This window comes from Scomber scombrus, chromosome 21 (genome assembly GCF_963691925.1).
Source record: "Scomber scombrus chromosome 21, fScoSco1.1, whole genome shotgun sequence".
NCBI lineage: Eukaryota > Metazoa > Chordata > Actinopteri > Scombriformes > Scombridae > Scomber > Scomber scombrus.
This window is the reverse complement of record NC_084990.1, coordinates 1,747,237-1,773,103: the sequence shown is the minus strand read 5'-3', so window position 1 is coordinate 1,773,103 and position 25,867 is coordinate 1,747,237. Positions and strand designations below refer to the sequence as shown.

The 25,867-nt window shown below is 38.2% G+C and overlaps 1 protein-coding gene across 2 annotated transcripts in view; it reads right to left on the bottom strand.

Annotated features, from left to right (window-relative positions):
• reep3b (receptor accessory protein 3b) overlaps positions 1 to 22,734 on the bottom strand; it is a 46,339-nt gene extending 23,605 nt beyond the window's left edge. Inside the window, exons 1-2 of one of the 2 annotated variants that reach the window (XM_062443085.1) lie at positions 22,372 to 22,734; positions 5,742 to 5,814 (exon numbers count right to left, since the gene is read on the bottom strand). In XM_062443085.1, coding sequence (XP_062299069.1) covers positions 5,742 to 5,814; positions 22,372 to 22,403 — 105 coding nt within the window. In that variant the 5' untranslated portion in view covers positions 22,404 to 22,734. Of the gene's footprint in view, positions 1 to 5,741; positions 5,853 to 22,371 lie in introns of those variants that run through there. The other variant, XM_062443084.1, reaches the window with a different exon arrangement.
• Between the last annotated feature and the right edge of the window lie 3,133 nt (positions 22,735 to 25,867).

Here is a 25,867-nt window from a genome sequence, read left to right as displayed (position 1 = left end):
CCGTTTGTTTGAAACTGAGTGGAGTCAAACAGTAGAGCCTGGAGGTCAAAAGCTTTAACTGTCCTCATTCAACACTTTACCATGTGTGTGTGTCAGCAGCACAGAGGACAGCCACGTTACTTCTAACAGAGTGATGTCCAGGTTGGGATCAATCTATCCTTCCATTTGTTTCAAATTCAACCTAATAGAATAGAATAGATACTTTATATATATATATAATATATATATAATATAGCAGCATCCTAATTGTCTTCAAATAATAAATATATCTTTCTGTCCTAAAATAAATAATTGCCTTAAAATAGTCATAATAAATAATCATTGTCACATAAAATAGTCAGACTTTCAATAATTCAGTTATAGAGAAAATGAGAGAATATTGCACTGGTTGCATGCATGTTTCTATCCACTGCCATTATGTGAATATTTGGAGTTGGATGGTCAAAATGAACAGCTGGTGTTTCTTATTTTTCAATTAAACCACAGCAGAAGAAGAAGCAGCAACAAGATGAAAACATGATCAAAGTAGAAACCATGATGAAAAGATGGAATTTCTGCGGAGAGGTTTTACTTTCACTGATTTTAAATGTTCAACAAGACACTGAGTGAGAAAACATGTCTGTCAAACCTCCAGATGTACACCACACACACACACACACACACACACACACACACACACACACACAAAGAGTAATGAAAACATGAAAAGAGGGCTGGGCCTCTGGAATGAATTCGAAGAATCAACTTGAACTAGAGTAACCTCTGGCAGGGCTGCTGTGTAGCTGAAGTCATATGAAAGCAGCCAAAGGCTTGTTTCAGCTGCTAGCTTCACGTAATTTCATCAATATCTACAAGAAATCCTTAACATATGTGCTTGAAGTGTGTTTCCTGGGAATTTCTATGGAAAATTCATGGGAAATTCTATCTGATGAATTAGTTTTGGTTATAATACAGTTAAAGGCTGCAGGCGTATAAACAGCGGTGCATGATGCTGAGCTGCAGTGTGCATTTACTGACTCAGCACTCCTCTTCACATGTTCTTGAAAAGAGAATAAAGTAGAGGTGTAACAACATATTGATCTGGATCAATGTATCAATGATCCAATATCATCCATCACCAAACTGTGCCAAAGCCAAGCAGATAATGGCAAGCGGCCAAGAAAAAGACAGTGAGGGGATTTACCCCCCTCTCTGAATAAATCAGCTGTGTCATCATCAATGCCATCATGAGATAAAGTACTCAGAGAACACCATGAACCTGGCCGGGCACTTAAAACAAGAAACATGACATTAACCCTGGTCTTAGTTAATGTGTCAGATAGCTGCTCACCAGCTCTGAGCAGCTTTTCTCTGCAACTTTAAAAGAGCTGAAAGAGCTCTGAGTAACACAGCTGAAACTTTCCAGTGTATCACACATGAAGCTGCAGAGCTGTAGGCCTGGAAACTAACATCATACTTCTCTTAGTGTTCAAATGCTTTCCATTGGCTGTATATGTGTGTGTGTGTGTGTGTGTGTGTGTGTGTGTGTGTGTGTGTGTGTGTGTGTGTGTGTGTGTGTGTGTGTGTGTGTGTTCGTGTGTGTCTACAGAATGACACAGTACCACAGAATACACCTCCTCACTCATCTGGTGACCAGTTATTGTAATTATTCAAACATATCACTTCCTCACATTTGCACATTATTAAACATTATTAAAGCTCTATTTTTATTCTTTTCATTAAAAAGAATAGATTGTTTTTCATTTAAATATCTGGATATAAATGTCTGGAAAAGACAAAACCTGCTTTTTGTGAGCTGATATAAATGGAACTGATTGTATTAAATGGGCATATGATATCATCTCATATTGATCACAGGCCTCATAATCATATTGTGGCAGACTTTGTGATAAGGAAATATAACATTGTCCAAAACAATTTTAAAAATCAATATATCATATCGTGATGAAACTTGTAATTTGCATCCCTACCACAAAGGAAGTCAGTGCTAGGGTGACTGCTCCAGGAGATCAACAACATCAAAGCGTCTTACCCATTCATTTCAATGAGACCCCTGCATTGGTGATTTGGGGGTTGCCAACACAAAATACTTCACCATAAGGTCATCTAGTGCTGGCTCTACTTTCACTGCAGCAAAATGAAATATCATTGAGCAAAGCAGAGCACCTGCCTGAGTGTCTATATGCAGACACACAGCTGGATGAGATACCCTGTAGGTTCTCTCTGCTTGACCTTGCAACAACAGACAGCTGAAATCATCCATGTTAGCTTCTGTGACTCAAAGTGTGACAGCCTCTTTCATCTGTCTTTCTGAGAACATGACACATGCTCCTGGCTCATGTTCCTGTGGATTACTATACATACTAGAGCCTGGCCCATACTGGATTTGTGGGGCCAAGGCCGATAATGATATTAGGGAGTAAAAAAACTCTGATATTGATATATTGGCCAATAATATTATATGTACAGAATATATAAATAAACCCTTTTTTTTTTTTTGCAATGATCCATCAAATGTTATGAAGGTATGGTATTTAACAGTTTAACAATAAACTTTATTGTATAAAAAATGTCATAATTAGAAATAGCTATGAATAAAAAAAAACAACATTAAACTTGAATTAAGAAAAATTGTCAAATATACATAAAATTCTGCCAAGATAACTTAAAATAAATAAATAAAAAGAATATATCGGCACTTATGGGACATATTCACCTTTGTCATTACAGCAAGGCTAAAAATAATTAATTTGTTAACATTTTAAAAAAAACTACAGTTATCATGAAAGCTTTCGAGGAAGGTGCACGTTTCATATATATATATATATATATATATAAAAATTGTATCCCTCCTATAGCGCAGTCAGGCAGTGTAAATGTACTCAGTTCAGTCATAAAGCTGCACTGATCAATATGAAAAAGGCTGCTGTTATATCAGTGAAGGTTTGGAGCTTGTAGTAACTAGTGTTTGTTAATTGCTGACAAAAAAGCAAAATATCAAATGAAATTATAAATTATATTACACTATTTTTATTTAATGGCCATCCTTATCCAGACAAAGGAAATAAAGAACACAACATAGTGTAGTGGAAGATTATGTGGTAGAGATGAAAGAGATGAAAGAGAAAATATTGCTGGAGTGATATCTTTCCAGATTGAGTTATTTTTGAGGTATCCACTGATGTTCATTTCTATCCATTTCATCCTTATATGCGGAGTTGTTAAACAGAGATTCACAGGTCACGAGAGGCCATATGTGCTTTTGATAGAAATGTATCTCTAACAAATCAGTTACCATATGTAACTGAAGGGAATGAGGAGCAGCAGCAGAGGCAGACGGTGAGGAAGACAAAGAGCAGGAGAAACAGAGAGTGAAAGCTAGTTAGAAGCAGAGTCACAGCTTACAGCGGCTCAGTCTGTGAGCTGCTGTGTTAAAGCTGTGTGTGAATGTGTTACTCACTCAGAATACTGAGATTTCACTATCGCTGACGGTAGTTTCATCACCCAGCTCCTGCAAGAAAACACCTCCAAGTGCTCGAATCTATACCCATGTATAGGTTCCCATAAAGCCTCAGCTTAAATGGAAATGAGTGCTAAGATGAAATTCACAATATGCTTTTCCAATGACTCTGACAGCTACGATCAATATCTACTATCACAGACACCCTGTTTCACTAAAATGTGGTGACACTTTTAGAGAGCAGAAGTTGAGATATTCATTAGAATGTGTGTCATATAAATGTGCAAACTTTACAGTCAAATACCTATTATATTATCTCTAAAACACTTTTCCCCCCCATTGTCAGTAAGGCTGGGTATGGGTACTCTATAACTTTAAGGCAGGGGTGTCAAACTCTGGCCCGCGGGCCAAATATGGCCCACAGTGTAATTATATTTGGCCCGCGAGGCAATACCAAATGACTACTAGAGCTGGTCCGCCGGTATTATACAGCGCAAGTACCGCTAATACTACAAATCCCAGAATGCTCTGCTCGTGTTTTGGCGCGTCAATCCTCATAAGGCTCATAAGTAATTAATGACAGGGATTAATGAGTCTATACTTTGTTTTTTAAGAAAATCTTGCATAGTATACAATTAAAGAAAGCAGCAGCTGAGTTAAATACTCTAATTTCAATAAAATGTTTAAATATATAACTTGCAGAACTATCAACAATACAGCTCAGGTAATATTTGTGGTGTAAAATCCTCTGAGATTTGATAGAATCAGAGTTTCTTAAATAACCTCGGGAGGTGATGTGGAACAGTTTCCTGTCACTCCCTAATTTATTTGCGATGTGTGATTAAACTGAACTGGGAGCAATAATCTGAACATAAACATCTCCTCCCTCATACTCAAACTACTAATACATCTCAACACTTCAGGATGGGCTTTGTGTGAAATGAAGAGGAAAATTAAACGAGACAAGTAAAAAATATGAATATTTGCTTCTTTTTACAAAATAGACAAATTACCTAAATCACTGAGCATTCACCTGCAATCCTACAGAGAAAATCCATCATAGAAAACACACTGCTGCCATAACTCACGTTGTATTTTGTACAAAGGACATGGACCTCTGATTAAAAGCAACAGCTTTATGCACCTTTGTGTCTGGAGGCGCTCTTGGAAAAGTAGGGAAAAAAATGCTGAAATAACTAAACACTAAAGGACTTGTGGAAAGTACTGAACATCACAGATTGGTTATTCACAAACGGATCTTTGATCTGTGATGTTCAGTACTTTCCACAAGTTCTGCACGTATGAGAGTGGGAGGGGTGTGTGAATACTTCACTCACAGCCAGGAATCTGAATACTTCATTTGTAGAGAGTTCCTGCATGGTCTAAGGGCATGAGTCTGTGAATCTGACCCGCTGCAACTGAGGTATTAGAGGAGGAGGAGGTGTATAAAGCTGTTTGAATCTATGAGTAATCAACAACACAGAAAGACAGGAAAAAGAGGAGAAGCAGCTACCTTCCACTTTAACACTAAACATTTAGAATATAGTTCAAACACACAGCAACAAACAAAGTCTACAGAACCAGTTCCAAATGCACAAGGCTCAACTTGCCCATCCCACCTAACACACATACTAAATGTAACAGGTGCAGCAGTCTCATCAGGTTAAAGAACTTGTCAAATGTTAAATCTGATCACAAGGCTGCATACACAAAGACAATGACAGCCTGTCTGATCAAACTTGTTATTCCTGTTAATGTGCACAATATGTCAAATATAAATCACATTATGTCACACCTTTGAAATAACTCTGCCTATTATGCCACATGATAAACAAGGGTGAGATGAGACCAACTTCTCTCAATACAAACATGTGAAACAATAAAGGATACATAGAAGTTAAAAGGTTTGTTTGGTGTTGCACAAAATATGGCACCAAAAATAAGTTACCTGACAATAATGAATGCCACCATGTTTTACAGACGTGATGGTGAGCTCATTCTAGTAATTTAAGATGATAATGAGAGATTGAAGTGCTGTTGGTACTGTAGCTTAATACAAATAATGTCAGGATACATAGATTTAGTGATGCACTTGAAGCAACTCAGGCTGGTTTATTCTAAGAATTTTAAATAGATATTTTTTACTGTAGTGGAAATTGAATAGGTAGTAAGTTTTAAGATCTGCTAGTAACTTTGGCTGCTTACCCACATTTCAAACTCTGCAACTAGACACTAGATTGTTTTTGAAAAAAAATGACACAAGTGATGCTGATGAACTCACATATTCCTTGACATTTTTGGTCTTGACAGCTTTGTAGGAGTAGTATGCAGGATACAAGGTCCCAAACAGCAGCCTGCAGGGAGACACAACACACAACATTAAGATCATCATTACTGTCACATGGGCAATATACACAATTACTAGTTTTTCCATAACATTCACTAAGCTGGAAACACAAAATCACAGCTGATATGTTGTCATGGCAATGACAGCACTGATACTGTTGGCAGCGTATCACTGTTTAACCCCTCCACAAGAAGTTCAACACTGACATAAACAGCCATACAGCCCATTTGAATACAAACCTATTGTTCAGGTGATGGATATATGTTAAGATTCATACACAGTCAGTTAGAATACAATATCCAGTATGTCTCTGCTTCTACTGAATGATATGAACAGTCACAACAGTTCCTCTCACACTAGTGAAGGAGATTTTACCCTCAAACCAAAATGGCAGTACAGTCTAATCCTCAGAGCAAACTGAGGCTTACATATAAAATTGTGATTTTCCAGCTAAAAGCCCGAATCTGTTCCTGCAGGACAATTTGAGGACTTATTTATATCCCGCTATGATTGGGTGTTGGGTCCTGACCCAGACTTTGGAAACCACTGGAACACAAGACAATGACTCAGTGTTTCCTCTGTAATCTTGTGCAGCAGCAGTGGTTGGGGGTAATTTGGGGGTTTGGTTCCATGCATGGTCTGGTGTAGGTTTCAGCAGCCCATCAGTGTTCTGCACTCCTCATGTGTCTTCTTGTGCTTTCATACACAACATGTTCTAATAACTTTTTAATTGTTTGACTCTGATATGTTATTCCTCTCTGTAGGTGGTGCTGTTTTGTCTGTTCAGCTCTGAGAACTGCTCAGTTATTTTTCCACTTATTGGAAACAGAAGGGAAGCATGAACTGTTTTTATGTCTGGATATCAGGGAACTATTCAAAAAGTACAAAGAACTATGAGACACAGAGTTTAAAACTGTAAAAGTAACTAGAGCATATCAGACATCATGTTGCTACATATGAATATTAATGCCAACAATAAGTGTTAATGAATAATAGTGATTATTCTCAACATTCTGTCCCTCTCATACAGTAGATGCTACTTGTGCCATTTTTCTACACGTATAAACACGTGCAACACTGTGAATGTTTCTGATGATCAAACTGTGGTATCTGCCAGTATCCCAAAACTGAAATAAATATGGTGTCTCTTCCCTCAGTGACAGCAGGCTTCTCACCACACCTACAAGTGTGGCTGTTCAGAAAAGCTATATGTAAAGTTATAAACTTTGGTGTTCTGACGTGGAAAAATGACACATCCTACTCAGCTGTGCTTTTCTAGCACTCTTTAAAGCTGCATCAAGAGATTTTTTCTCCACTTAGGAAGAGCAAAACAAGCTGAATATATACCATTTGATATATCATATAATATAAGTGACATGCTAGATGAACAACCTAAAGAAAAATAATTTCAGCAATATTTTGTCTCAATTTTTACAGATTCTTTAGTACTTAGGCTTCTGAATTGAGTTGTGAATTGACTAGTTATTTACAAATCTGGTGCAACATCCACAGCAACATTAGCATTCGTTTGAAAGTCATGCTTAGCTTGTGTCCACCTGATATAGTCTAATATTCACCCTCCTTTTTCATTTGATCTCCAACAACTACTTAGAAATATATCTGCTCATTAGCAGCTAAATGCTCCACTATGTTAACCAACTAGTCTCTAACTGTGTGTGTGTGTGTGTGTGTGTGTGTGTGTGTGTGTGTGTGTGTGTGTGTGTGTGTGTGTGTGTGTGTGTGTGTGTGTGTGTGTGTGTGTGTGTGTGTGTGATGCTGTGCAGGTAGTGTGCGGTGGCTTTTCGATGAAAACAAGCTTCCTGCTGCTCTTTGTGGCTATAAAACCAAAATACTGAGCTAAAATAAGAAGTGAGAGAAACTGTAGAGTCAGTGATAATTCTTATTGTTTCTTCCCTATGAGTGACAACTTTCACACAACACTTCCTTCATAAGGTCAGAGCAACTATCAATATAAATACTGATGAGTGTATCTTTCAAGGTTTCAGAAACCTGACTAATGGTTTCCCATTAGTGACACAGGTGGCTGTTAAGTGAGCTGCATGAATCAACCACCTGAACCCGACCCGACCCGCAAACTGCAAACTTTATTTACCAACCTACTTATCACCGGTTGGTCCAATGAGCTGTGGCCAGGGAGCAAGGCGCTGTGGTTTTATTGTGAAATGTGTTGTGGTCAATGGAGGCAGCTAGCCATCTCAATCCACCCCCCAAAAACCAGAAACTGTGATAGCTGGCTGGCAATGGTTAGACCATAGCTACAACCCAACCTGGTGGTAAACAGAGCTGCAGGCTGTTTCTAGAGCACACAAAACTTCACATCCTTGACATTTTGTGGAAAAACCAGCCTGACTCCTTCACATTGAAATGAATCTGCAGGCTGTTACAAACAAGACTGACGGGGAAAGTCTCATTTTTTAAGTTAAATTATAACCCATTCACTCATTGACGTTAAAAGTTTTTTGTTAAAATTGCTTCATAATTCAGCTCCTTAAATTGAATTTGTAATACTTTATAAGTTCTCTCTAATTTTATCATGTAGTTTTCTTTCTTTGCCTTGTCTTACTTTGCTTCCAGTAGAAAAAAAGGGTGTATTTAAAGCTAATGTGGGTATAACAGATATCAGTACTGTTGTCTTTACCTCAATGGTGAGATAAATTAGTGAAAAGCACTTACAGCAGAGAGTAAGACTGAAGGTCTTTGTGCCTATTGTACACCATCTACTGAAGTCAACAGAGCTCCTTCTACCCCAGCTCTCACACACACGCACACTCTCTCTCTCTCTCTCTCTCTCTCTCTCTCTCTCTCTCTCTCTCTCTCTCTCACACACACACACACAGAGAGAGAGAGTAACAAGGGCAGTTTGTCCAACCTCTCTGCTCTCAGCTGCAAACCATATATTCTTCTTGACAGGCTGGTGTGTGTGTGTGTGTGTGTGTGTGTGTGTGTGTGTGTGTGTGTGTGTGTGTGTGTGTGTGTGTGTGTGTGTGTGTGTGTGTGTGTGTGTGTGTGTGTGTGTGTGTGTGCGTGCGTGCGTGTGTGAGCGCAAGAGAGAGAGAAAGGAGGGGGGGGGGAAGCGAGAGAAACGACTAGATCAATTTATAGCAGGACACTCCTTCCCTCCAAAGCCTGTCTCTAACATTCTTGTGCTTCTCCTCCCTCCTCCCCCTGCAGCACAGTGTGTTCTCTGCAGATCTGTCCAGCGTGTAAGATGGATATGGATCTGTTGAGCTGGAATACACACTGATTGCATACTCAGACACCACCACTGACTAACTGCAGACTAGTCACTATTTAAGGCTTTAAAAAACAACTCATACTGGGTTTTTTTTTTAGGTGAGCCATTAAAGACAAAGCTGTGCATTTATTAACTGATTATTAAATTAAAGAGAATGACCTGATCACTAATTAATCCTGTTAATCAATTATCCTGACTTTTACCTTGTATGGTAGCCCCCTAAAAAATACTGGATCCTTCACTTCTAATAAAATAACATGCAACTTGATAGCACTTGATTCTTACAGCACACACAGCTGAAACTGTAAAGACATACACTGTAGAAGGTGCTGTACTTGGCTACAATGAAGATGATAAATGATGTGTTGCCCTGTAGATGATTGAACTGTTCTCATGATTACAGCTACAATGGATGAGCCGATAAAATGATGATTTGCTGACTATCAATTAGTTACTAACTATTTTGATAATTGATTAATCATTTGGAGTCATGTATCCCTGGGCAACATACTGAATCCCAAATTGCTCCCGATGGCTGTAATGGTGAATGAATGTGTGAGTGAATAGGTAGGTGAATGAATGAATGTGACATGTAGTCCATTTACCATAGGGGTCAAACCACTGACCAGTTTGTCTAAAGCTAGTAATGCATCTCAACATGTTCAATATGTCAAATGACTACCAAATAGAGCAAACTATGATCACAAACACAAGAGGAATATCCAACAGAACCCTCATGTAAATGAAGCAATCGGTCATGTTGGTGAGTGACTCTACTTCCTCTCAGTCAGTACAGTTACTCTATTCCATTTTTGATCTTTTCATGACATTTGTGACCTTTTCTTGTATCTAGTGTTGTCATAGCTTATCACTGAATGTCATGAACAGCTTGAATAGTTATGTTAAGCTCTGCTCAAAAGATTACAGAGGCTGGGCTTCTTCTGTGACCAACAGATTGGAGGGAAATTGAAGTTCATACTGAGTGGATATAAATCCAGTCAGCTAACAATGCATTATAGCTTAATTAAAAGCTCCATCCTGTCCTCTACTTCTCTACAGTTCCATTGTATGTGTGGTCGGTTTTTTATCATGCAACTTCCCTAAGAGAGATAGATAAAGTGGTTTGGAATTGAACTGAACAGATGAATCATTGCTCGTCTACAGCAGTACATTGCCTCTGAGTGGTTTTTCTTCCATTAACTCTGCTTTTAAGGTTGTTATATTATACAATACTTAAGACAGTCCAGCAAGAAATAGGCAGAAAGAGCCTGCATTAAGAAGACTACAGTATATATATTTGTATTTTTCATAACATAACATAAATGATCAGAACTGCCAAAGCTCCTTCACTGTGATTGAGAATGAAAGACTGCTGGACACTGTTGTTGCTGTGATTATACACTTCATGTAACTGTGCTGATGAATCTCCATCTGCTCTTTCTCAGATCGTCTTTTCAATCTACTTCGCTCACTCCATGCCAATGACTCCGCTCTCATTGTCTCCACCTGCTATCTCCCAAAATGTCACCTCTTCAGGGACCCGTGCCAAGATGTGACTGCATGATACGAGCCAGAGAACTGCCGCACAATAACTGCTCTCTCTCTCTCTCTCTCTCTCTCTCTCTCCTCACGCTTACGTGCATCACAATGTGGTGTATGACCTTTTTTTTTTAACCTTCTATAGCTGATTTTGACAGTTTCTACAAGATGAATTCTTTCAGAGAACGTTCAACTATGTGACTATCATACTCAGGTCAGGAGCCAGAACAAATGAATCACTCACCTTCTTTTCTACTGACTGAGAGGGGGAAAAAACACAGGGGCCTACATTAATATTCCACCTTATTGATTACCTCTGTACATCACACAAGCTGTGAAAGATGGAATAGGATTGGCTGGAGTCTGATGTGTAGTTTACCACATCTGCCAAACAAGTCTGGACTTGTCTGGACAGTCTGATAGGCTCATGACACAATGACCACCCCAAAGACTAACATATCCTGTCTGATCCCCCATTTGTTTCAGCCTGACAACCATATGCTTTTGATTTCATCCTACAGATCTCAGAAATCAGAGGATACCTTCATATTACTGAGCACTTGGCAATAAAACAGTTCTAATAGAAGAGACTTTAGCACCCTTCCACTAAACCGAATCCATAAAAGTCTGGAAGAAGGACAATTTCACAGCACTCAGCTTACAAACACACTCTGAAGACATTCTGTATATAGTCTTGTATACAGACACACTCCCTCTGACCAGTCCTCTTAGCAGCAGGCGAACAGCCAACGACCACAGCAGTTTATTTTCCTGCTGTTGCTATAGAAACAGCGAGGCTGCCAAAGCTCCCATACTCTCCCTTCGTGTCTCCATCTCTCTGTCACACTCTGTGATTTCAAATCACGCTGCTTTATTAGCATAAAAAGGTGGAGAACAATACAGCTGAAACCATCTAGAGGAAGTGAGCGATTTTTTAACTGAATCCCTGTCCTGTCTTTACAGCAGTATGTGGGTGTGTTTGTATGTGTACAGAAGAGAAACTGGTTACACAACATCCCGGACCCTCCTCTTTGTCCAAGCAGCACAGGAACAGCAGCCTGGCTGGAAGATGAGGCGTTGTTGTAGAAGCTGGAGAATCAGGATGTTCTCAGTGTGTCAGTAATGTAGCAGAGCAGAAGTGCTGTCATTTGAAGGCATGGTGTTTGACTCGCACATGTTAGTCATGCTAATGAAAGGCGATTGCTGATGCTGTGATAATAGCAGGTATTTGCGTCTCAATTGCTCCTAATTTGCTTTGACTGGAGATAGACTACCCACACACACACACACACACACACACACACACACACACACACACACACACACACACACACACACACACACACACACACACACACACACACACACACACACACACACACACACACACACACACACACACACACACACACACACACACACACACACACACACACACACACACACACACACACACACACGACTGGGACCATGGTGTGAGGGACAGTAATAAACAAATTCAATAACAACAGTAACAAGGAAACATGACCCCCCCCCCCCCCCATAAATTATGCAGTCTGCTTTGATGCGAAAGGCATTTTTCAACTAAATGACTGAAGGCTGAAGTGGAACACTATGTCTATATTAAACCAGATGAATTATTAAAAGAAAAAGAAAAAAGAAATGCGTCCACAGCAGGAGTTTCAGCTCATTTCTGCAAATACCTCCATCATTAAAACATCATTAAAACGCCAAAATAAGTCATTTTAGTTTGTACCAATTTGAGCCACATCAGTAGAGCTAAAAATGATGACTCGATATAATGATGATGATGATTTATTGACAAAACTAACATTGTTTTCCAGTTATGCTAATAAACACAAACTGCTGGTTTTGGACTAGTGAGTTATGCCATTTTATTTTACAGTATGAAACACTGACATCTGACAATGTTTGCTACCAGACTGACAGTTCATAATGATGCTGTTGACAGCTCTGCACTTTAGCTGCTTGAGTTAATTTTAATCATGGTTTTTTTCTGCATTGAAGAATTTTTGAAGTCCACTAAAGAAGTTTTTGGCAGTGCCAAAGGAAACTGACCAGCGCCAAAATGATAAGAACTTGGAATAAAAAAAAGCTCAAACGGATTTGATCTGCAAATGTGTTTTATAGCAATTCATCACACTACTGTTGCACAAGCAGAACATCAATATAAATATGACATCTTTGACTTCCAGTAGCCAGCTCCCCTCTCATCCACCGCCCATATATTTGACACATACAGCTGGTGCTGGATAAGTTTTGACTGGGCTCCTCTCTGAAGCTAGCTCTAATGAGAGAGAAGACTTCCTGTGATTTATCATAAGAGACAAGTTGTTTTATTTCTATTGAAAGTCTTTAAAAAAAGCTGAGTACTTTTTGTGTCCTGCACCCATCACCTAGACCCCAGACCCCTCTCCCTCAAACTTGCTCCCCCCCACCGCCCTTCCGATGTTGAAACTGAATTATTCTTTTTACCCACTTTTGTTAATTGGAGCTTCATTTACTCAAGCATAATAGATATTGTTGGTTTATACAATGTTCAGAAAGAACAAGGAAATGCATATTTCACTATTAAAAAAGGTGACACAGACTCATGTGTTGTCAACCCATAAAGATCTATTGTGAGTCAGGCATAACCCTGTTAATGTGAGCTTCAGTCCTGAATCCTGCAGGTCCAGCTTCACAGCTCTCTAGCTGATATGACATGCTTCAACAGTTTAACAGGAGATTGAGACAACTTTGTCTGCCAGCTGCTTGTCATTGACACTCAATAACAACAGTTACCTGCCAGCCAGCTGTCACTGAGCTGGAGAAAACAAACACACACACACACACACCCTGAGGATTCTTTTTAAACAGCAAAAACACACAACCTGCTTGTCTGACTTCACTAAACCCTTTTTGTCAAAGTGTAAATTGTTCAGACAGGTATTCAGAGAGAACATTAAGCAGAACAAAAAGCTGTTTATTTGTTGTTTGGCCACCTCACATAATTAACATTAATTAGCTACAGCTGAGGGAATTTGCAGGTGATAGAATCAACAGTCACCGACTACAACGTTCAACTCCTCCAGATTAGTGAGACAGATTTACAGTGGTTATGTCAATTACAGTCTCATTGACAGCTCTTGTGGCACAGTTCATATTGTTACTATATAAAACAATTAACTGTTCAGTCATATCAATCAATCTTTATTTATATAGCGCGAAAATCACAACAAAAACTCAAGGCATTTTCACATGGCGCAGGCCGAGACCGTACCATTTCATTTAATTTAATGAGACACAACATTCCCCCATGAGCAAGCACTATGGCAAACATTATAACATAGACACCTTCATTGATGAGACAATACTGCTAGTACAGCACACAAATCACTAAAGAAAAGTCAGCTCTAATGAGCCATGCACAGTAAAGCTGGATTTATGCTATTATTTAGACCTCCACCAAAATATAAGATGTTAGAGCCATCAGCCTTCACTGCTACATCATTTTACCCAAAGGCCATCACTACACTGAACACTAACATGAAATCATCCAGATAACTGAAATTGTGCAATAATATTATCTATTTTATGTTTACAGCATATGTTGGCCGTATACCTGCTGACAGTGTGAGTGGATTGTGCATTTAGTAGAACTAATGTTATTTATCTAGTTTTATCTTTTTACTTATTTATTGCTTGAGATCCGTCCTCACTTGTTGCAATGAAAAGTCGTTGTATTTTTTTTTTTTTACAATCACAAGAAAAGGAATCTTGAACCTTGAATAAAAAGAAACTACTGTCTTAACTACTACCTTATTAAAACTATTAACTATTCATTCAATAGATACGGGTCAAATTTGACCCAGAACAGCCTAACCCTTTTTGTGCATTTTGGCCCACCTTAGGAAAAGACATTTGGGTTGTTTTTACAGCTGTCAAATGTCAATACTGGTCAAATTTGACCAGCACAGTATGTAAAGGTTAAGTATAAACTACATTTTTTAAACTGGAATTTAGAAAACGGATCAAATATACATAAAATTCTGCTTATCATATATCATTAAAAAAAACTATCAGCACATATTGGATTGCATAATAGCTAATACCGATGAATCTGTATTAGGCCAATAATATCTGTTGACCAATATACTGGGCTCTAATACAACATGAAGCATGTTTATCTTCTATTTCTCAGAAACACACATCCAGCAAATCCATCTCCACTGCAAACCTTCTCCTCACCACCTGCAGACTGCTCAAAATAGTCCTATATTCACTTCTATATAGAGGTGTACCTTCTCAGCGTTACTTATATCATAAAGTATGTAAGAATGCAAACACTTACTGTGAGTTATATAAATACAGCGCATATGATCCACCCAGTTAGTGTTGTGTTGGTTTAGCCAAGTGTGATAATCGATACCCACACACACTGGTATCTATGACAGCACTCACCCCATCAATCAACCATGAATTTAGCTTCACATTATGCAAAGAGCAGCAGTTTGTTATAAATAGCAGTGTGTCATGTATTCAACTAAAAAAAGGATCACTTTTCACATCACTGTATCTATTCTCCTCATCTTCCTCCTGTCCTTGTAAAACGTACATATGCTTTGATCAAGCTAATGACCTGCAGACACATTTTCTCTATAAACCTCGCTCGCAGAAAAAAAAGGAAAGAAAAAAAAAAAAAAGAACATTGGACGTGCACCGAACTGTTCTTGAAACAATTTAGAGAAACGCAGGGCCCCCTTCTTCATACCAAAACTACCATCTCTTCACATTTCAACACCTTCTCCCCCTCGCTCTCTGCGTGCAGCTGAGAAAATAGCCCTGTTGCTTTTTAGACGGGCCTTGACTCTGGGCTCCAGGTCAATTTCCCTGGTTTCCTGACATCGTACACCACCAACAACCAAATGGAGGGAGTGGGTGGGTGGGTGGGAGTTGGAGGGGGGGACAGGATGACAGGAGAGAGAGCAAAGAGAGAAAAAAAAGAGAGAGAGAGTGAGAGAACAAGAGCAATAAAAACAGGAGACACACAGAGAGAGGAAGGGGAAAGAAGAAAGAAAAAAAAGAGAGAGAGAAGAAAACACACCAGAGATCTCCAAGATTTGAGCTCCCACCATCTGGTTTGAGCTTTAGGAATAAGAATTTGATTACATGACTTTTCCCCTAAAAACACAGAGGGAGGATTGTTGAGAGAACTGCTGCTACAGCAAATGAGACCGGTTAAAGTCCAGGTCTGTGTGTCCCCAGAGGATTTCTTCATGGGGAAATAAATGACATATCATTTAGAATGCTCTCACACTTCTCTCAATCTTCCCACATTCAAAAAAAAAGAATGAACAAGTTCAGATTCAACTCTTCTTTTTTCTGATATCTCTGCAAAGGAACCTACAGTGTTATTAATACTGATCTGAAAGAAGAGAGAAAACTACAACTATGGTAAAATTTACATTTTACATGTTCACCCTCTGTCAAGCTTTCCTTTGTCTAAACATTTGATTCCCCATTTTGGTGTTTCTGTGCACTTTGTTTTATGCTGCAATGGCTCAAAAATGTAGATGTGAATATAGAACAGATGTGTGTTTGTGGATGGATTCTCTATAATTGATTGACAGTGACCTGGCAAAGAAAAACAGACAACCCCTAAACTGCCATCACAGGAAATATCACTATATCCTGACTGCTGCAAGTTTGCAACGTCACCTTTTTCCCTACTAAGTCCTGTATGACTTCAACTACTGATTGAGAAACTTGAGATTTTTTTTATACTATAAGCATTATTATTTGAGTATATTAGCATATTCTTAGAGGTAGGGGTTCCTACTTACAGCTGTTAATGAAATATGTCAGATTCAATTCATTTACATGCTGCTCAGCTTATTTTCAGGTTATGATTAATGAGGCTGCCACTAAAAACTGTTGTATTGTCAGCCAGCAACAGCTGATTAGACATGTTTGAGGTGTAGTTATTGCAGCCTTTAGTTACTTGTTACTCTAATAAGGTGAATCTAATAAGATATGATAAGAGATTTGAAAGGATTCAGATATTGAATTTGATTAAAAGTCTATTGAACCATGTCCATATATATTTTTCAGCAGTGATGAATATAAATAACAGTAATTATTCTCATCCTGAAAGCCTTATTCTACAAGCAGGAGTGTACATAGGATTTCATATTTAGACAATGCATTTATTTCATTATCAATTGATCAACCAATTATTTTCTCCAATTAATCAATACAATATTGTTTTTTTTTAATGTGAGAAATGACATTAACTATTAACTCAGAATCCATGGTGGTGTCTTCAGTTTGCTTTATTGTCTGACTAAGCCATAAGATGTTAAATATATTGTCATATATGACACAGAAAACCAGAAAATCATCACATTTGAGATGCTGGAGCCAAACATTTGACATTTTTGCTTGAAATAATTGATAACTTTTTTTTTTTTTTTAAATTACTGATTCACTTTCAACAACCATTTATTGTTTAAAAAGTCAATACATTTAGGCACTGTCCACACTAATACACTTTTGGCTTAAAACATATAACCCCTACTACATTTACACCTAACACAAACACTACTCTGATATTTTCAAAGCGCTAAAACAGAAACTTTAGAAAACCCTGTTGAACCTGTTTTAGCTTAAAAACTCAAAAAGAGACGTTTGCAAAAGATGAGGTAGACAGACCCTGTTCTAGGAGAGTTTTTAAAACATACATGGTGCCCTCTGTTTAATATTTTGCATCCTCGGTTAAAATTTGAATAATAAATACCAAGAACAGAGGTGTACAGAGTGTGTGAGCGACTATTTAGGTTTGTGCAGCAGTGTGACATGCTAAAGGTCTGAGTGACGGTGAATATAGAATCAGCACAGCAGGTGTGCTGATTATCAAATAGTCTCTGAGCCAGTTAAATGTGATGAAAATATGCAGCCAAATACAGATGTTAATGTTTTTTACCAGTTAGTTACTGTAATAATAGTCATTTGTATAGTTATATATCGGACCTTAATGTATCTAACCTCATAGGCCTACATGGTCACATAGATTAGTAAGTAGTGTAATACAATATAATCACAATGTGTTTCAAGAATAAATCATGACACTACTATTGCTAAAAATAAAGTTGTAAAATGATGAGCCCTGCTAACCTGAATTCTTTATCATAAAAAAACTGAATATGATGTTATAACTGACCAGTGTGCTGTTTGTGGTTCTACTGTAGCCTGGTGATGTGTTCAGGAGATTTAATGAAGGTAAACACAGTGAACGTCCATGCAATTTGGCACAGCGCTTCTCATAGGCTGCACATTTATCAACATCCTGCCGCCTTCAGATGCTGCAGAGATTTACTGATGTGAAGAGGAAGCTTTTCTCATACAGTGTAAACAGCTGTGGACAGCAGATACACCCACATTCATTTACACTTTCATGCACACTCATTTATTGACTTTCCTGCTTTTTATTTGTATATATAATTTGTATCAATGTTCACACCTACACACACATTCCCATGTGATATGTGTTTTCAGGTATGTCACTAAGGACAGCACCATTATAAAATAATAATGTATTACTGTGAATCTACAGCCTGAGCTTTTAACCCCAGGGTCATTTTAAACTGTTAGGTACTGGAGTATCATAAACTCCTGTACAATTTGGTGCATTCTATATATAATAATAATAATACATTGTTTTTATGTTTAGTGAACACAGGGTTGAACATTCAGGGATGTAGAGGAGCTGCTGACAGAGTCCATCCAGGCCTTTTACAGAGCATACTGCTACATTTTTGGGGTCAGTTTAAGAACAGTGCAGTGCTATGAGATAATTATCAGTGCAGAGGTCCACATTCTTTGGTAGAATGTCAGTGTTTGTCATGGCTGTTAAGCTCTGAGGCAAACTACTCAGATGTCTTTATCAACAGTGAAGAGGAGAGTGCCAGCCAGCCAGCCAGACACAGAGATGGACACAGATGCACACAAATATGTTGGCACTGTTCCTCGCAGGCTGCTATGGCTACTGCCTAAAATAAGTTGGTCAGCGAACCCTGAGATGAAAATCAGCACAGCCCTCAGACTTACTGACTTTTTAGAACTGTTACATGACTCTGCTGTATAAATGGATGCTGGCAAGGAAGGCAAGCAGAGGTCAGAAAGGTCAGTGAAACAGCAGAGAGACAACAGGTCTGAGAGGTTTCTGCTTGATTTTCTTCTTTAGGTTGTAACCACATTGAAACAATTAGCTAAATTATTTCAGTTTCAATTCTCTGTTGCATTTTGTCCCATATAATGTAACAGTAACTACTGAATAAGTCATGAAAACTGCTGAGAAGGCTACAGTACAAGCACCAAAAATACTTGCAAGACCAGGATCTATTCTAGTCCAGTAGCTGGTCTGGATACAATTATAGCAGTCTCCATGCTGCACTCTATACTTCTGATGGCTTTAGATTGATGTATTCATGTCACTCAGTTTGGACTGGGGTAAATGATATAGACTAAATGAATACTGCCATGTTCATCACAGGATTAGATTAACATCAGTATGTTACTTATTTACTTTGCAGGTTAATCCTAATCCTCAAAAACTAGGCAGCTATGAAAAAAAGGCCTACAAACCTGTTCATCTGAGTGTTCATCCTTATGCTCATAGTCCCTGTTAGAGCTCATTTATACTGTGCTACAGTGCAGAGGCTGTGAAACTCCAGCTGCATTTTGGAAAAGCACTAAACACACTTGTCTATAGTGTAGAGTCCTAAATGCCTCCACATGTTGCTTCTCAGTTTCCCGACTCTGATTTAACTCCAGCCAGTTCATTCACTTTTTGTACTAGGCTTTCTTTTTCCGGAATCAAAATGACTTTCATGTGGGCGTGAGTTATTTCACAGCCCCTTCCCTCAGCAGGCTCAGTCTAACACAAGTTCAATTTATTCTCAAAGATTTCACAGTTTAAAGCACGTAGACCTCCTCATTAATATCCTCTTGAGAACACAATGTGCAAAAACTGTTTCACAGCTTCACAATTCTTGGTTTAGCATACCACAGATTTTAGTGCAAATTACAGACTATTAAATTACCTAATTGAAAAAGTAAATGGTTGGGCTTGGTTGGACTTAAATTCTTTACAATTTAGTAGTAGAGGTCAACAGTATTTTTATGATTATCAGAATCTTGTTTTTTCAATATATGATTGCCAATATGTTCTACTTTGGCTCTGATGCAGCAGCTTCTCTCTGTAGTTACTACTCTGTGATCTTGGGCAAAGTCCCGCCCACAGCACGGTCTGATTGGTTGCTGATGGCTGTGCATGCTGCAGTGCCACAGACGACATCCAGAACATCTGCAGAGCTGTGTTCTGAAGATAAGGCAGCACATATTGCTCAAGTTGCAATGAACATCTTATTCGACTATGCTGAAGTTTTAAAAACATCAAAATCTTATGATCTATTTCTATGATGACAAGCATGTCCAGTTTACCAGCTACACCACTGAAAATACCCAAATAATAATAATAATAATAATAATGCTGCAGTGATATAATTATGAGTCTCATAGAGCTATATGCAATAATGAACAAGTTCATTTGTTGAGTCATAATTTAGATAAACAACTACAGTAAAAAAAAAACTAGCAGTAACATTACTGAGGAGAGTCCAGGAGCTGTCTGACTGACTGTTGTAATGCTAAAGAGCTGCAGGATTGTTGTCACTGACTTTAGATGTAATGGAACTGCATGTAAGAGCTGTGTTAAGACTAGTTTTAAAGGACAGCTTCTCTGCTATCACATGTTGTTAATATAGAACATTTAAACTGTGGTGGAATAAGTACTCATATCCTTCACTACAGTAAAAGTATCAATTCCTCAATGTAAAAATAGTATTACATGTTAAAGTACAGAAGTATTAGCTGCTAAATTTAATTATGAAAGTAAAATTGGTCTGTGACTGATGTATAAAATACATTTAACAAAAGGACTTTATTGATACTGAGAAGTTGTTGTAGTCAGTTTGAAATGTTTTGTGACGGTCATGAGAGAAATCTGAGGTGGTGGGAAAAATTGATTTTTCAGAACTTTAATCTTAAAAAATAAAAATTGGAGAGTTTCACCTCTTTGAACATTTAACAGTTCTTTTTTGAAACCATGTGGGTGGAAAAGTCTCTTTGGTGGATCTACAAACAACTCAAAGACATCTGAAACATGACAAAGAGACGCAAATACACAATGATTTATTTTTTTTGCCAAAGAGTTTGGCAACCAGTGGTTAAATCTATAATAATGTACTGTAATGTATAAACTCATCATTATGTTATTCTATGATAAATCTTCATCTGAAAAGTGACATGTATTTCTCTCTGAAATGGAGCAGAGTATAAATTAACATAGTATGAACTCAAGTAAAGAACAAATACTATAGATACTATAGGTAGACTGCTTGAGTAAATATTCTGCATTTAAATAACTGTAACCAACTAAAAGCTTTTCAAAGCTGTTGTGCTGTAATAAATGAATCATCATCGAGTGTTTTAAATTTTGACACCAAGATTTAGATTTTTGTTGCAAATGTATATTGGTTCTTAATAACAATTTCTCTTTAATTACTAATAATCAATATATAATGTTAGTCAACCCCCTATTTAGTAAACCACAAACCCCAATTTGAAAGCACACGTCGACGTTTCATTGTTTATTGCACTACGAAGCAATAATCTCAATACAAACTTAGACCCAGGTCTTGACTGATAAGCAATGAACCAGGTATTAGCCTGTGACAGCAGTATGGACTAAAAGACTGTGTTTATTGTCCTGCATCAACACGAGAGTTTGTGTTTAAAAGGCTGCTCTGGAAAAAAACAGGAAAGGCTATGCATCTTTTTTACCGCTCCGTTCTGTCCTCTCCACCACATTCCTATCCCCCCATTACACCAAGTTATGTAACTACTGTTCCTGGACGTATACACCCAAAGAAAAGGGAGAGAAATGCAATAAAGACATGCTGTTAGGGAGAAAACTGGGATTTTCTCAGCAAAGCAACACTGAAATCTGGCTCTTGTCCGTCCACTGTATTTAATCAAACCTCACTTCTGCTCTAGTCACAAGATATTTAAGTGTCATACTGATGACGAACTACATATCCACTAACCAAACAAGTGAATACAATGCCACTAGATTAAAGACGTATTTCCTCCTATTAGGTCACAATGTACTGGTTGGCAGGTTAAATTGGGCTGGGCTGGTTAATAATATCTTGCAGTTGACAGCTGTACCTGACACTCCTTCACAGACGAACATGTAGAGGCGTGTAAAGCTCCACATCATCGATACTTAACAAAAGTTACATGTGATTGCGTCTGACTCACCAGCAACGTGCATGATCAAAAAACAGATGATAGCATTAGCTTTTCAACCCACATAGCAAACCATCAGCCACAGTGCTGTTAGCTAAATCTGGGCTACAAAACTATTTATATGACACAAGTAACAATGTGTTTGTGCTTGTAACATATAGTCTATTCATTAACCTCAACCATGACACAGTTTACACTGCGTCCACAGTAGTTTAACCCATAATAAAAAATTAAAAAAATAGACTTAAGCTGCTATCTTAGCCAAAGGACAATAACAAGTTAACGTTAGCCAAGTATGCTAACAAAGCTCATTCGCATCAGCTGTCCTGATTTCATAAACAAGATAAAAGCACTATTTTCTTTACTTTCAGTACTGTCAGTAATGTTTCTACTTACACGACGCTTCTCGAAATCATCCAGGACACCATGTTTCCTGTCTTTGTAGTGTCGGCCTGTGTAGAGGGAGAGGCCCCGGTGCTACCTTTAGTGGCTAGCCGTGTCGTTGGAAACTTCTTGAGCCAAACTTCGATGAGTGAGTCCCGGAGCTGCTAGCTAGCTATCTCGCTGAACCTCAGCCATCCAACATATTTGTAAAGCGTCCGCTCTCACACTTATGTCTTTGTAGCCATAGCTAAGCGGCAACTTTATCTATCCAATGTGATTCCTGCAGTTTGGTACAAGTCTCTGATTCCCTCCAGGTTTCCCCCTTCAGTCTCCGTATTGCTTCTCAGTTCCTGGCACCAGAACACTTCTCGGCTAGCCGCTGACATCAACAGGAAAAGAGCAACCTCCCGAGCTCCTCCTCCATAGGCCACTTCGGTCTGTTTACAACAAACGCGATTCATCATTGGCTAGCGTGATTTGCCCACGTGACGTATGCGTTTAATAGAAGCGGTGGAATTTCAAACTCAGCGACCTGCGTTCTAATTGGTCTTTCTTCAATGCGTGGCGAATTCTAACCAATTGTCGAGAGAAGCGATGAGGGCTGCGGTTCTAAGCGCTGTTGTTAGGGGAGCAATTCCATAGCAGGGAATTTAAATTTTACCTTGTTTTCTAATACAGTGTGCACAGCGTGGGCGGGGTCACATCGTTTCAAACATGTGCGCAGAGCACAATTTTACAAAAGTAGTGATATGTCTATGTCTCTATTCCAAATTACATAAAAAGTAACAGTAAGCCCCTGTAGGATGGGCCAAAGAAGTGCTGACCGCCCATGAAGGACGCTCTGTGAAATAAAACAATCGCCCCTCTCACTTTCATTATTGATAGAACATCGCGTTGGGGAATCAGTTCTACTGTAAATCACTGCCAGTATACCATTAGGTCTAACGTAGCGAAGAAATGCCCATTGTTGCTATGCAGAAATATATTATTCTTTAAAAAAATATTTAAAAAAACATTATTCTTGTAATTAAATTGTGTTCGACAATATAATCATTAGAGGGCCAAGAGGAATGAGAACGTAAGTGGGTCTTTCCATTTCAATAGTGCCCGACTTCTACATGGTGGTACATTCAAGCCCTTGCCAAACAAGTTCACACAATGTTGATTAAACATATCACTACCAGGCAAATCTCTGCATTTCACTGATACAGAGTTTTATACTGCAGGTTTAACAGCACAAATAAATCAAAATCATTACAACAAATCAAAGCTTCATGAATTTTCTCAGCCCAGAACCAAAACCAAAAAGTTTTGCAAACATATATTATGCAAGAATGGCATATTCAAATACATCAACTATATATGATGTATTTCTGACACTGATTTAAACGTGGTTTAACCTGTGATTCATATTTGTTTACCACACTTATTGTATTGCTGACATATCTATATTACTGTACGTGAAATACAGGATTTTAAGGCCAACATTTTTAATATTTTTAACAAGAAGCTTTCATATTCCCTTGGAAAATCAGTACTATAGCGATGGAAAAATACTGCATGAGAAGATTTGGTTGAGAAAGGAATTACAATATATTTTTTAGTTTGCATTTAAGGTAAGTGGCTTTGGAAAAGACAGCCGACAGAATACCTGAGATGCTATACAATGCCTTTGGCTCATTGCGTAAACCACGCCAGTCTTTGGGTCGTAATCATATTCATTACAGTTTTCCATACATGGCATTTGGCAGACACAAACCCCATCTGTGAGCTTCAGCCTGTCTCTTTGTGTGTGCATGCGTGTGTGTAGATAATAACATCTCAGCACATAAACATGTGTGAGCTTGTATGTGTGCAGCTATGATCCTGCGACTTTATATATTTGCAGATGTGCATGTTTGGGAACATACGCAGATATTTGCGTGCTTTGTGTATATATTTGAGTGTGTGTGTATGGGGGTGGGTGGTGGATTCATAGCTACTTGTTATTCATGAAGGCGGCTGCTGCAGTGTGCAGCAGCGTGAGGGAGATTCCCAGTGGAGCCTCTCTGGTCACACAGCCTGTCTGGGACAGCATCAGAGGATCACAGCTGAACACAAAACACCTCCACACTGAGCATTCAGCTGCTCACTGCTAACCTAACAATACTGTATAATGTCATCCTGCTAGAAACATACAAACATCAATTCAATTGGATTGACCAGAGTTATACTGATAATGAGCCATTAGTTAAACCCATGTTACGTTAGGCATGTCATTGATGTCACTGAAGAGCTTTCAGTTACCAGTGTATCAGTATTCAGTGACATTCATGTAATAACATATGACACCAAACACATTCCAAGAAACAGTCAATACATTTGGATGATTCATGTAATACAAAATGTACATACATGTAATTAAGTTTACCTCAGTTTGAAATCCTTATAGTCAAAGTTCATTCTTGACTTTGAGATTATTACATGAGATAAACTCATCTCAACTCAATGTCTACTAACTTCCTTTTTGAGAGCTTACAATTGCATTCCATGGTCTTCATTAGCAAATGAACTGGCTCAATTTTCATCATCTAAACGTGGTCACACGATAAAACGGTTTCTACTGGATAAACCCAATAACACACCACATTAACATTCAGATTAGATACTTTGTGGATGGAGGGAATGCCAATTCAAATCAGGCACAGAAGTCTGTTTGACCTTTTGTCCCATCTGCTTACTTGAAAGCAATTACTCAAAGAGTGGATCCAGAATATTATAAACAAACACTTTATCTACTATGAGTAAGATACACAAGAGATTCAAAAGCTTCCATAGGGACATATTTGACCCAACACTTTCACTGATTATGTTTATAAATTATGAGACAATGCCAATAAAAACAATTTTCAGCTTGATCAGACTTTTCAAATAAACCGTGAATGCATCACAGAGGATGAGTCTTTTTGCACCCACTTGCATGTTAAGATTGTTTTTAATTTTCACTTCGTTTTGCATTCAGTCTGAACACACCTATATACCTTGAACATATCCAGAACATGAGGTTCAATAGAATACACCATGTTATTTTGAGTGTCAGAGGTGTTATGTGTATTATTGAACTTAGCTGTTTCCCGCTGCTTCTAGTGTTTATGGTGAACCAGGCTAACCACATCCTGACTCCAGCTCTGTACTGAACACAGACACGAGAGTGAAGTCTTCTCTTCTCACTCTTTATTTATTTATTTCACAAATTGTCAAACTATTCATTTTAACAAGACAAATGTTCCCTCATCTATGTGAATGAGCCAAGAGCAGGTTTCCCTCTGCTAATTAAAGGAACATGCCTACATTTTGTGTGATACATTTTTTAGTATTTTTAAAAATGTTTTTTTCTTATTGTGACATAATATATACAACATATAGCATATACAGACATACATGTTTGTGAGGGTCATATAATATGGTCAAAGCTCCCCATGGCTCTCAATCTAGACATGTCAATTCCCCCAAAATATATATTGTACCA